The sequence below is a fragment of the Ricinus communis genome, chromosome 8, assembly GCF_019578655.1.
Source record: "Ricinus communis isolate WT05 ecotype wild-type chromosome 8, ASM1957865v1, whole genome shotgun sequence".
Lineage (NCBI taxonomy): Eukaryota > Viridiplantae > Streptophyta > Magnoliopsida > Malpighiales > Euphorbiaceae > Ricinus > Ricinus communis.
In genome coordinates this window covers 7,965,280-7,979,424 of record NC_063263.1, presented here as the reverse complement: position 1 = coordinate 7,979,424, position 14,145 = coordinate 7,965,280, and the positions used below count along the sequence as shown (strand labels likewise).

The 14,145-nt window shown below is 34.1% G+C and overlaps 2 protein-coding genes across 3 annotated transcripts; both read right to left on the bottom strand.

Annotated features, from left to right (window-relative positions):
* Positions 1 to 1,844: 1,844 nt before the first annotated feature.
* LOC125370860 lies at positions 1,845 to 3,759 on the bottom strand. The gene is made up of 2 exons (XM_048377939.1): positions 3,259 to 3,759; positions 1,845 to 2,470 (listed from the first exon to the last, which is right to left on the bottom strand). The coding sequence occupies exons 1-2, from the start codon at positions 3,426 to 3,428 to the stop codon at positions 2,284 to 2,286; spliced, it is 357 nt and encodes a 118-aa protein (XP_048233896.1). The 5' UTR covers positions 3,429 to 3,759; the 3' UTR covers positions 1,845 to 2,283.
* Positions 3,760 to 4,708: 949 nt separating this feature from the next.
* LOC8266400 (serine/threonine protein phosphatase 2A 55 kDa regulatory subunit B beta isoform) lies at positions 4,709 to 13,956 on the bottom strand. 2 transcript variants are annotated; one of them, XM_048377937.1, is made up of 14 exons: positions 13,547 to 13,956; positions 11,111 to 11,214; positions 10,889 to 10,987; positions 10,667 to 10,786; positions 9,730 to 9,939; positions 9,224 to 9,315; positions 7,992 to 8,110; positions 7,366 to 7,489; positions 7,006 to 7,129; positions 6,172 to 6,240; positions 5,982 to 6,073; positions 5,798 to 5,875; positions 5,651 to 5,718; positions 4,709 to 5,548 (listed from the first exon to the last, which is right to left on the bottom strand). In XM_048377937.1, exons 1-14 carry the CDS (start codon positions 13,656 to 13,658, stop codon positions 5,412 to 5,414), a joined length of 1,548 nt encoding a protein of 515 aa, XP_048233894.1. In that variant the 5' UTR covers positions 13,659 to 13,956; the 3' UTR covers positions 4,709 to 5,411. The 2 variants fall into 2 exon arrangements, with proteins under 2 accessions (XP_048233894.1, XP_048233895.1); XM_048377938.1 differs by having other exon boundaries at positions 9,733 to 9,939; positions 13,547 to 13,925.
* Positions 13,957 to 14,145: the final 189 nt, after the last annotated feature.

The window sequence follows — 14,145 nt, the reverse complement described above, 5'->3', positions numbered from 1 at the left end:
TAAAAATTATATTTTATTCATTTAGTTTATAAGTTTATATTAAGATATTCTTTGATCAAATTTTTATTAAAAATTTTGTTTAAATTTATACTAATTTCTTATAAATTATGTGTGTGTCTTTTATTGCACTAAAATTTTATTATATTTTAAAACTAATGTAATAAAAAGATATAATTTAATAAAAAAAAGTATAATTTGATTTAGAGTATTTTGATTTCTAAACTCTTCATTAAAGTCATAATTCTTGTATAATAAAAATAGTTTTTATATTATTTTAATAATTTAATTTTTATTATTTTAAAATATTTAAAATTTGATTACAATTAAATTAAATACTAAAGATTAAAATCAATAAAAATCTAAGAATTCGAAATTTTTATTTTGATTAATTTAGTATTTTAATTATTTAACTTTAAACAAAAATGTAGTAGTTAATTTTATTAGAAATAAAAAAATTAAATTAAAATATAAATTATAAAGGACGATTTATAAATTACAAAAGAACAAATTGTAGACAATTAAATATAATCAATGATTATCCGGATAGAAGTTTTAATAGAAAGTTTTTTAATGTAAAATTAAAAAATTGTTATACAGGCAGGATATTAAAAAATAAAGAAAAAGTCGCCATAAAACTTGAATAAGAATTCAGAATAGAGGGATTTCACATATTTGTTATATTATTTAGTGAGAAATCTACAAATGGATGAAATTGGTGTGGCATGATAAGTGAATAATCATGAAGTATTATGATGTCGTAAACATCCTATTATTTTCACAGGAAAAATGAAAAAACAGTCACTATAATTAAGCATGGACGGTGATGATTAAAACACGATCACGAGTGCAATGTGGCGTGATTGTGGGGTCAATGTGCAATGCATTATGGTGGGCCTCTAAGATTTATTCATACATTTGTAGCGGTGGTGGTGGCGGCGGAGGCGGAGGCGGAGGCGGTGATGGGAGAAAAGTTGAAGCCCAAAGAAAGAAAGGAAATGTCGTGGGTATGTCATTCAACCGTGCAACACGGTTCGAATTGCATAATTTGTTGCCTCTCATGGGTTTTCTTTTTCACTTCTTCCAATCTATTTTCCGGATTAATCGGCAGAAATTATATTTCCCTCTGTGTTCTTGGTGTTGATGCTGGAATGTTGGCTGATTCTTCCAGATTCCCTTTGATGCTTTTGGTTCCTCACATAATCTTGAGCTCGCAGTTTCCTCACTTCACAGACAATTCCAATACTAGTCTTATACTTCTCATCATCGGTAAATTTAATATTACTTAGATAAAGTTTTATGTCTAATTCAAAAGTACATAATTAAGAAATACATATCGACACTTTTCATTAAATTTTTATAAGATATATATTCTCATATTAATATTATTTTTTAACGGTAAAAAAAATAAATATTAAAATAATAAAACTACATAGTACATTTTTAAATTTATTATTTTAGGGGTAAATGAAAAGAGCCTAGTGATTAAATGAAAAGACTTAAATAAGCTAGGTGAATTCGAACCCCGATTCCTAAAGAACTGTTTCGAACCACTAAGCTACCATCATCAGTGATGAGTGGCATGAGATCATTCATATATTTCCTGGCAGATGAATTAAACAAACTGTTAGTTAAGAGATTGCTTGAAGAAGGACAATGCCTCAGCCCCCACTTCACATCTGTAGATAGTAATGAAATCATAAATGCTGGTTGCCCAACTACTTTGCTTTTCACTTAAATTGCCCCTCCCAAGTGCACACTTCCCAGCATCAGTACCCTGAACTCGTAGCATCTAATCTAATCAAAATCAATGTTCATGTGCTAAATTCTGCGAAGCTACAAAAGGGTCTCTGGAAAAGGATTAAATATTAAGGAGAATCAAAAAAAAAAGATGCCACTCCTTACTTGCTTCATGTTGGGATATTGAAAATGACACTAGAAGTCACATTAACCACTTCATTTTGTACTCTTTTCTTCTTTTTTGTTATATTCTCAAGCTATTATTTTCAACAGTGAATTTATTCTCCTTCATGTTACAAACCCTTAAGAAAAGCTTAATTAAGTTATCAATTTCCTAGCACATGAAAACCCATTTGATCAAGAAAGGACACAGGATTAATATGCTGCTAGTGTTTGCTCATTGCTGCCATGGCACCTCAGCTTTCACTTCATGAAAAAAACAGAATTCTGCAATGTGAACTTCAAATAGGAAATCAAAGTCATCATAAGCTGGTGATATTTTTATACGGGTTTGCCTAAAATGTGACCATTGTGGACAACTTGAAATCAGACATGGTAACCAGTAAGCGTAAAGCCTCTTCCAATGATTTCACCGCCATAAAACCAAGCGAAGCACTCTAGTCCAAATAAAGCAATCAGCCCAGCATTCTCTTTATTGAACTCTTGCTTGTCCTTCATTAGATTCTTTAGAGAGCCAACTTCCTTCCAGAATGCTTCGCAGCGACTTGGAATACTGGAAGCACAAGCAGAAAGCAAACTATAACAATGGATTCTATCATATCATATCTAAGCCAACAAATGAATGTGTAGACACACATAGATACAGAGGTGAAGCTAGAAGTCAAAATTAGAAGGGATAAAATTAAAAATTTTACATTATATTTGTACTATTGGCTAATTTTTCCATAAAACAAGGGGCTCAATTGCTATTTTCAGAGGGGCAAATAAGATATTTAACATTAAATTAGTACTAAAGCTAACCATATTATCTGATATGGTATAAATTTTTATACAGAACTGCCCCTTAAAAATATCATTTAGAATTCTACATTACATCAGTATTATTATTACTAACTCTAGATAGTCCGTCTTTATTTGTATAATAATATTTCATAGCCCAATTTTATTGTTACATCTTTTACCTACTGAACGGAATATCTAATATTTTTATAAAATAATTTTTTAATATTTTAAAATTAAAATATAATTTTATAAAAGTATTAGATATCACACAGTATATTTAATATTTTATTTATTTATATTGCATACTGCTTTATGTTGAAATTCTTTTACATTCCGTACGATATTATACTATATTACTTTTTTAATTAAAAGAGTAGTTTTATAAACGCTTTAAATGCGGATTGGACATTTGAAGTTAAAAGAAGTTCAGCTATGCGCCATTCCTAACTATGTTTTTGTGATTGTAATTACGTGCAAAAGATCCTTGGAAAAAGACATGGCAGGCAGAATGATATTATAATGGAAACAACATTAAGCAAGCATGCAAACATAATAAACCTGGCAAGGCGAGTGTAAAGCAGTTGATTTGACAGCAATTGGCATCTCTTAACTGTTGGTGGATCCTGAACAAAATGCTTGTTTTGTTCCAACAGCTGCTTGTAGAAAGCAAGTCCATTCTTGGCTACAGAACTTGCCTTGCCTTGCAATTGAGGCAGCTTTGATGCCATGGAGAAGGCAAATGGCTATGAAACAGTTCAATCACAAAAGGGATTTTGAAAGACCAAAATTAGATTACCTTTGGTTTGTTTTTCTTTTCTCCGGAGCTCTTTTATGTGTGGGTTTTAAACAGACTAACGATTCGGTTAAGTGCCAAGAAAGGAGGAGGGGCTACTATGACTAGTTCTCCCAAGTCCCAACTGCTCTGCCAAAACTTTGGGCTTCAGTTATTAGAATAACTTTCATGATTTCTGAGCTTTTGGTTCCCGTTGTGCCCATGTCATAATGGTTCTGTAGAGTGCAGAGTTCAGTAGTATTTTACTTTTTTTTTTTTTCTTCTAAAAAAGAAAAAATTTCAAAATTAATTAATTGTCACGTCGCTTTTCAGCGATTTTTTTTTATTGATGAAAAAAGAAAGTAACAATTGAAATCATAATAGAGGATGCTATTCATTGAAAACATTTTAAAATTGGAATGTGATTTCAAGTCAAATACATAGTACAATTTATGACCTGAATTAAGCTTAGTAATAGTTAAAATGCTATACAATAGCTCAATCACACCGACAACCACTATACTATCATATTTGCTGCCAAGTTTGGACTCAGCTGTTGGAGGGGCCAAAGCAACTGGAGGGTTCCCTAGTTGAAAACAGAGCATGGTTACGAAACAAGAGAAAAGTCGGAACATAAATTAAGACTCAACCAATTTTCTTGAGTTATAAATGAAATCCGAATTATTGATATTTCATTTTTTTCCTCCTTGCACAGGTTTTATGCATATAATGTCAAACACTCTTTTTTGTAGTGGCAGTGAGTGGTAAAAAAGAAATGGATAATATAAACAAGAACATGGAAAGAGAGAGAAACAGAGTCTTTAGTTATTCCTATATATCCCGAAAGTTCAAAAGCAACTTGGGTCATCATTGTTAGTTGTCTCGACCAAGTATGGGACGAGGCTGCATCTCTTTCACACTCTCCAACAGTGATGAAGTTGAAAATTGCTACTAATAAAAGCCTTAATTTCACATCAATTGCATTCATTTTTACACTACACTTTTGATCAGAGTCGAACAATAAGATAAAAAATTTCCAACCCCACATAAACTTATAGTGGTATTTTGAAAGTCAACACCCAGTAACTACAGTACTGTAATGTAATGGCAGTGTATACACACGAGGCAGAAAGCAATCTTTGAGCATTGAGATGATTGAAAAATGATACAGATGAAACAGCTAGAATGGCTTAGTGCAAAGATTAAGATTTATTTTTCTCCATCAAATCACAGAAAGGAACAAAGAAAAGAAAACTAGGATAGATCATGAAACTAGGCGGCAAATACCGAACATCCTCATCACTAAATAACATCAACTATTGGCAAATCAAGTCAGTAGTTTTAGCTGGTAATCCTAGGGAGAAAGAATCAATAACAGGAAAAGAGAAATCTACATTTATCTTAGAACTAAAAAGGATGAAGTTTCAAACATGACAAAGAATCAATAAAAAAATTTCACTGCAAGTTTCAACAGCTCCTTCCCACCAAGATTTGCGTAAAAGCTACATTTTACCTTAAGACCTAGTGGCAAATATTGAACATCCTTTAGTTTTTGTTGTAGAAGAGCTACAATCACAATTTCTTCTGACTTCAACCCAACACATTTTTAGAAACATTATCTTCTATTTTTAGAAGATACGAGAAAAAGGGAAAAAAGAGATTATGAAATTTTAGGGTTGGGAGGAGAGGGGGGAAGAAAAAGGAGAACCTAGCTGCCCACCCTCGGAATAAAAACAAGTTGCTTGCTTGCGGATTCTGCGACAGCCACATCTGGGACCTTGATATGATATTAGCATGTGTTACAGATTGAAGGGGCATTTGAAATGTGAGAAACGGATGTAGCCTCCACCTAACTGGTTGGTGGGAATGGAAAAGAAATCTTCTCCAACAGCAACCCAAAAAAGTTAACCAAGCAAATACATTTCTCCTTGGACCATCTTTATGCATAGTACATGTACAAGCTGTTTGCAGCAGCACAGGCAATCGAGTTTTCTGTTGGGTGCCACGCTAGATGGAGCAACTTTGTGGTGAAATCAAAAGAATTCCCATTTGCATCGACTCCTGGGCTCTCCGCTCCTGTTAGTGATTTCACCAATAGAAATTTAACAGAAACACATGGTCATGAGGTTACTGGAACAGACAAAAAGGAAGGGAAAAAAAGCAAGTGATGGTACTGACCCCGTCTTACAACACGTGTTATACTGCTTAGGGATCTCGAAGGCCTTGAAGGGGTCTGAACTTGTCTTCTGAAAGTGTAAACAAAATTTGTAAAGGGATATTATTATATAAAGCATCTCAGTGACCATTACATCAATCCAACAATACCTCATAGGATTTTTGCTGGCTTCCAAAGTAGTTGCCTCATTACTGCCAGAGGCACAACCAAACACACGGAACAGATTGCTGGGTTCACATGAATAGACAAAAAAATGAAGAAGAATATTAACTTGCAAGTGGAAGGTTTTCAACATTAGGGTTTTACAGCAGGATATAGGCAATAGACACAGACCTGTAAGATCCTGTTGCCACTCGTAGTCCATCACCACTCAGGCAACACTCGAATTTATCAAAGATTGAATCATTTTCATATAGATCACACAACTGGGTATATTGAAAAATAAAAGGAAAATACAATCAGAATGGAGACAATTTAGCAAAATTACTTCAGGTTTAACTTTGTATGAATAAAAAATGCTCACCTTGGGTCTTAAATACTCATGAACCTGGAAGGTTGCAACTGGACCCGAATCCATATTGATGTCCCACAACTAACAATGTGAAAACACATAATTGAGAAACCAAGAAGAATCTATCTCAACTGAACTTCACAAAAATACATATGCAAACATCAACCGTTTGCGGCCTCTTGAATACAAAGCATGTTTCATACACAAATATTACAGTGTGGTAGTTCCACATTCCAAATAAAGAAAATATAAAACCAGAAGCCCGAGTTTAACAAGAAGAAATTCCCTTAAACAAGACTATTTCACATGAAACTAGTTTTAAATCCACAAACAATTGATCTTCACAGTAGTCTCAGAACTCAGATTTTCCCTTTTAGGATAAGACCTTATAGAAATGTGCGATGCACTCAGATATCAACAGAAACATGATTATATCATGCCTGGATAGGGACGCCAGTGGCATTCTCACTAGTTGATAGGCTAGAATGGGTAGCTATTTTGTCTGTAATGCCTAGCTCTCTCTCTCTCTCTCAACTCAAACAGCAAATCTCAACATTAAAGCACGAAAAAAGCATGCACCATAAATCTAAATTCCTTTCCAAATCCGCAGGTTTTTATTCAAAATAACCAATTAGCTTGCGGTCAGGTTATGTTATTTCAGCTAGACAAGCAAAGGCAGTAATTTTGGTCAACACTTTGCTATTTATCATAAAATAATTTTGAAAAAAAAAAAAAAAAAACTGTAATTTATATATATTTTCTACTACATTATAGTCTGATATATAAATGCAATTCCACATAATCAACTATATGGTCCAAATCAATAACAAATACAGATGCCCGAACCTTAAGAGTCATGTAGTCACGGCTAAGTATATGTCTTCCATCCTTAGCAAATTTAATATCTGAGATTGAAGCAATTATCTCCGTGAAAAATGATCTAGAGCCCGGTGCCTCCTGTTCCTCAAACCTGCAAGCAAGGGACATTACTATTGAGTCTATTCACAGTATTAAAGTAAATAACCTGACAAAAAAAAGGTTGACCAATTCCAACTCTAGGGTGTCTGAAAAGATATCCAAACATATATTAGAAGCAAAGCATATACATATGCCCCTTAAAATTTTTTTCCAGTCTCAACCATCTCTTTTCTTTCTTCCAGAATGCATATGCAACAAGAGTTGGACAGAGCTGGTTTGATTACTTACAATTTGGCATGAGAATCACATAAAGCCGATTGGCGTAAATCAATGAGTCGAATTGAACCTCTTGAACTGCTATATGCTAACATATTGCAATGGTTGGGGTGGAATTCCGCAGATGTTATAACCTCTGTGAGGATGAAAAAAATTAGTTCAAGCAAACAAGCAAAGTGTAATTGAGTAGAAGGACAAGTACTAAAAAGAAAGACAGATTAGTTTGTCCAGTAATTATGCAAGAATTCACATGGAGAGCAAACCTAATAGTGCAAACAGACTGGCAAACACAATAGAAACCAAATGATTCAGTGAGTGTCACGACAAAATCAATTCAAAAGGTCTCCTGGATAACACCAGGTACGTTCCCATGCCCACAAAAACCAAAAGGTTTATAAAAGGGAAGGACAAAATAACAGGTGATGAGGTAAATTATTCAAAGATAAGCAGATATGAACAGAAAATCCCACATAAAACCAGGATCCACCAAGATTGCTCATGTGCATGTGGATCAACATAATATATAAAATTCCAATATAATTCTTAACTCAAAAGGCTTTACCCAAGATTGTTCATGGGCATGTCGATCAATATAACATATAAGATTCCAATATATCCCTGAACTCAAAAGACTTTACCAGTTAGATCCTCCATATTTGCAGGTTTCACATCAACAATATTAAAACTTTGATTGCTAATCTCCAAGTTCCACAGATTGATGCGCAGGTCATCAGCTGATATAAAGGTTTCACCATCACTAGAACATAAGAGAGAGAATAGACAATTAGCAAAATTAACCAGTCTACTAAAAATAAATGAGACAAAATATATATAGCAAGGCATAGTGCATGCAAATATTTCCAGCAACACTTGCTAATCAGAAGAGGAGAATGGTGAGTGCGTAGGGTGGAGCAAACAGTGACATACTAGTTGAGTGAAAAAATTCAATATGTCATCATCTATTTGAGATACAAGGAATAAAGTGTGGCCTGCCTCAAAACTTTTTTATTTGCAACTTCTGTTATAATGAAGATAGAATAAAAGTTATTACTCTTAAAAGGAGTAAATGAACACGCGAGAAAAGGGGAAAACAGGAAATATAATAAACATTTCTAGAATATAAAGCTAAGAAGTCCTATGACTGATATCTGCATAATCAACTGTTAATTCTCATAAAAAATATTAAATAGCATCAATAGCTTATGAAGGAGTAAAAACTATTATTGGGTGGCAAAACAAATATAACATTGTTAAGGTGGAAACTGTGATTGAAGGAGAAAAGCATCACAAATGAGCATGACCTATAGCTACATATTTGAATGAGCTTGCAAGGCACTAATATTCGTAACACCTTGGTGCTTGATGGCTTTCAGAAATCCAAAATTGTCATCGCATTATGTCATTCTCACTCATTTCCCAGAGCTCTGTGAGGACCGAGAAAGAAGAAAAATAAAACTAAATCCCCCATCTCCATCCCTACTTTAAGAACTATTTGGGCATCAACATTGTTGCCAAAAAGGGGCAACCAAGAAAAAGAGCTGTAAACAGACAAGAACAGAATAAAGGCTGCAAAGTGCAAGGGTAGCCATTTTTCACAACATGTCTTCTCGAGAATATAATTTAAAGATCTCAGGACATCACAGATCCCTATCATCAACAACGAAATAGTATAAAGAAGTGGAGCATAAATATGTGGACATCCCCTATAATCGCCAGCAATCAAACAAGTATAACAGTAGCATTAACAATATTATCTAACAATAAAAAGAAGAAACACAAGAATAACAACTACTTTAAAAGAGCAGCAATGTCAAAGATGAAATAGTTAGTAATGCAAAATAAGATCATATGATATAAGAAATGGAACCACCTGTTGTTTGAAATTGAATTGATGTGATAATCATGAGCATGGGCATAAACCCTACGGCATCTAGCCACCAAACTGGTCTCATTACTAGTTACCTGTGCATGGGAAAAGAAGTAGTTAGATGGGTGCAAGACCAGAAGAATAACAAAGAAAAAAATAGAACACACCCAAAAAAACCCCTCCACCACACCTTTTTCTTTATATATATTAGTAATCAACACCAAAACCAAAAGCCAGAAATAAAGACAAGTCAATGGTGTATGTCTAAATGTGTAAGGCAAGGGGGTCAAAAAGTCAAGCATGTGAAGGAGGACAGAGAAAAATAGCATAATGCATTCATTGAACCAAATACTCATGGGAGTATACAAGTAGCATAAACACTTGCATAATTAATCAAAAGCAACTTTCCATGGACAAGGAAAGCCATTCAAAAAAAGTCATGAAACATGCTTGGCCAAAACATAAAAATAATAAAATGCAAGGAAAACAAAGGAAGGTTCTAGTACAACTACCACAGGTAAACGCAGTGATGGAATGCCCCCAGGTGGGACAGTGAAGTCATTGCTTGGACAACTGTATGACTTCTCTGGCCAACCTCCATTTGCAAGATGTGGTTTAGCACTACTTGAATTACTTGAACTAGCAACACTACCATTTCCTACAGTTTTGGAAGGGTCCACATTCATGTCGGAAATTTTCTTAACCTTCTTTTCTTGGACCTGAGCAATTCCCAGAAAAAATACCACAGAAGTCAATGGCCTTATCATCTATAGCCAAACATAAACCAGAGCCAATAGCAAAAATGAGGAGCATCTAAACCAATGAAATGTGCCATGTTTTCTTGACACATCAAAAATCACCAAGCAATTGCAAGTCCAAGTTTTTCAAATGCACAAAACACATATAAATCATTTACATACACAGGATAACAAATTTCTGACTTTACCATATACACTGACAATTTAACCATCCTTGCAACAATTACTAACTAGTTTCACTATGCATTAAAATGGCTGCTTCCAAGAATAGAAAATCAGCATCATGCTTAATACATTGATGTAACATACCATTAAGATCTCGTGCTGCAAATCTAACCTAAGGCATTCTAGGACGCAAGATTCTTAATAAATGGAAAAACAAAATATGAAAGAGATAACAAACATCATAAAATATAGCCTTAACCATTAAGAGTTTTGAACCATTAAGAGTTTTGACAAGGTAATCTGCAGTAAGAGTTGTCCTCAAAATAGGTCGCGTAAGCATATCTCTGGTTAATACTTTGTATTGAGCATATAAAGTATCAACCAGTGGAGTAACTGCCAAAGGATTCACTGGGTAATTAAAAAAGGCTTACTTAAATACATTAGATACTAATGCACAGTAAACAAAAGAAGATAAAATATAAAAGCATTTTCAGCAAGCTTCAAGTTATTAAACCATTCCTACCTTCCAGAACTTGATGGTTTTATCATTAGTAGATAGGAGAAAAAGAGCACCATTGGCTGTTTGGCACCATCTGATTTTGTTAATTTTCTCCTCTATTTCCAAACTCTTGAGATAGTCAAACTGGTAACGATACACGCACACACGGTGCAGACAATAAGAATGTGATAAAGAAAAGTGAATGCATCTGAAATCAGACTAGCAGTAACAGGTAGAAAATAATACCTCAGGTTCATGGCTCTGAAACTCCGTTTTATAACGAAACTCAGGATGCCTACTGATAGGAAAATCCATCCTCTCCAGATCCCTTCTGGATCCCCCATGCTACACATTACAGAACAAGAATATTATAATGCTTCCACTGACAGAAAAAATAGGTAAACAATAAACAATAATACATCTAAAGAATATCAGAAATGCAGCCTGCAAGAGAGGAGAGTAACATACATCCTTTGTGTCTGTCCTCTCAAAAAGAACTACTCGGCCTCCACGGTCACCAGTAGCAAGATGATCACCACTTTTATCAAATTCAATAGCTGAAATAATATCAACTGCCAACAAAACAAAATCAAGATTAATGAAATCCCGTCAATTCCTTCCATTACACTGCAATATATCATATGGTATACAATCATTTTAAACATATTAAATATTTTTAAACTTCCATATTCCAATATTCTCTTTTCTTGACTTTCTAAACTACAATTGCTTATTAGAAAGAATAAGCTAGCTGGTACTTTAGGCATACTGCTACTGCTAGCTGTCCTTCTCAGAGCAATCTTCAATGTATGTATCCAAAGCAGAAAACACCTTAAAGTGACTACTGAATAACCAGTATTAATTTACATATAAAGACAATTCTGAAGCATTTGACAAATAGTCAGTGTTCTTCTTCTATTATTTACATGATGATACTGATACAACCTGTAGTGGCAGCAATAACCAAAGGGAGAAAGAAGAAATAAAATCTCAGTAAGAGGAGGTAGAAGAAAAAAATTGAAACTGAAACATCATAAAATTTACCAATGCTTATACTAGGAAAGGGGAGAAAAAAAAAAAAAAAAAAAAACAGGGATAGGCAGGCCATATGTGGAAAATGAGAGAAGCAATGGAGGCGTCTATTTTGACCGTTTGTCATTGTTGCATGAAGAGCTTTTTTTACCAAATTCCACGTCATTAAAAGCTCAAAATTCCAGTATTTACAGCTGTACTTGTCAACCAAACTGATAGTAGACCAAGTGTCTCAATCCAAGTCTTGCAGAATAAATGCTTGACCAGAACCAAGTGACAACCATGTGAACTTGTGAAGGTATACCTATATCCACCCCCCACTATGCAAAAACTCTATCTTCCTGTGTTCCAATGCATCTTAACAAAAATTAGTCCTCTGAAAGAAGCCCTCAGTTTTGCTAGCTTTCTTTCAGATATCTTTACTTGTCATCACATTCACTGTTAATGATCCTTCATCTGATCTGCAATTCTGAAGACTTTGTCTAATGATCAGAAAAGCACATATCCAAATCTTAAAAGCCATTAATTATTGTAAAGAAGATTAGAACAGATTCCAAAATGTCCCTCCTAACCATCATAGCAATTGGCTAATAAGAAGATGATTGTACATTGTACTCCTACTCATCTCATTTTAGCATTTCTTCTAAGTGCCCAATGTCATCATTGGTCTTATTCCATTTCCAATTTTACATAGTTTCCATGCATTCATCCCCACCCAACCCCTCCAACCATTCTCTATTCATCTACAGTCCAATATTTCCATCTGTGAGACACCATCCACCCATTTTTCTGCATTGTCTCTTTCTCTCAGAAAACCTGTTTTTGCAGGATGAGCTACTCCTTTTAATACATGGATTTGAAAAAGGATGCCGCAAGATCCATTTGGTGGCTTCCTCAAAACCATAAACCACTATGCAGATGAGATTACCCTTGACTAATGCAAACTGAAAGTAACTAGCTTTATAGATTGCAAAAAAAATTGTCCCTCGTGTATAGAATGTCAAAATGTCAGAGCAGGCCTACTGTCTTGCCATCATTCTTTCAATTTCAAACATTCCAGCTGCACATTTATTTTCCATATAGAAGTATGGATATGGACGAAGATAGACAAAATTTAGAGCTAATTCAAACATCTAAATGAAAGGTTCATTCACCAATATTGTATGGTCTCCTATATTCTTCATTGCAATTGAGTAACAAAGAGGGAAAATAGAACAACAAATCTTACAATTAGCAAGTCACCAACTCATTAAGGAAAAAAGGAAATGTTTGCATTGTGTAAACCCATGAGCACGTCAAATGTCCTTATTTTTAAGGAAAATAAAAAAATAATAGTCGTGAACATGCATCTCTGTGAGATTCACTCCAGTAAATCCAAACACACTAGCTTAATTTTCTCGAAACTATACCTAATACATACACCAAAAGCCACTTTAACAATCAATCAACATATAAATACAATCATTAAGATCCAAACAATAGTCACCAAGTTCAAGTATTAACAGCTTAAAATGACTCACTTGTATCACTCACCCAGTGCATGTACTTAAGAGAAAAATAATGAACACCCAATTCCCCACTGACTTCCGAAAGCACACTTCTACACTTATATTTCCTTCAATCCAAAAGAATATGCAAATCTATATCACTATAAAAGTCCAAATCACAGCAGAAAGCCAATAAATTGACAAAAAGTGCGATTGACCCACAAACCTAGACACAAAAATCTAATCCACCCACGATCCATTTCGGATCCAAAACCCAGAAACGAACCCTAATATGCAATTAAAACAACAGAAATCAACTGGATCCAAATGAACCAAAAACAAAAAAGAAAACCTAAGAAAAATGTGGAATTTGGTAAATATTTACCTTCCTGAACTTCTTCACCGGCTGTTCTCTCGCCGAAGACCTGAGAAAATTTCCAATCCAGCGGCTGTGGTGGGCCCGCCGGAGCTGCAGTGACCTCATCGCCACCGTTCATTCTAATCTTGAAAATCTCTTCTGTTTCTTTTGTAATTTCTCTCTAATTTTCTCGCTTCTCTTGAAACACGATCAAATCCAAGAGGTCTAGATTAAGTCCCGACAATCAATCAATCAAAAAGATCGCATCTTTTTATTAAGCTTATAACCCATCAAAAGGAAATTCCTTTTTTTTTTTTAAGGGGTTAAAAATGAGAGAGAGATTTTTATATTTCAACCATTGAAACAGAGAGAGAAGAGAGAGCTTTGTATTTTTATTTTATTAATATTTTTTTTTTTTTTATCTGTTTGCTCCTTTCTATATCTGAAATAATTAAAAAAAGCAGAAAGAAAAGTTAAATAAAAAAATTATATCTCTCTCTCTAGAAAGGGATAAGTGTCTCTCTTTCTAAAAGGTTAAAATTGGAATTTACTTTTTATTTTTTATTTTTTATCTTTTGCAACAAACAAAATCAGTTCTTTGGTTTGCACTCTCTGTTCTATTTCTC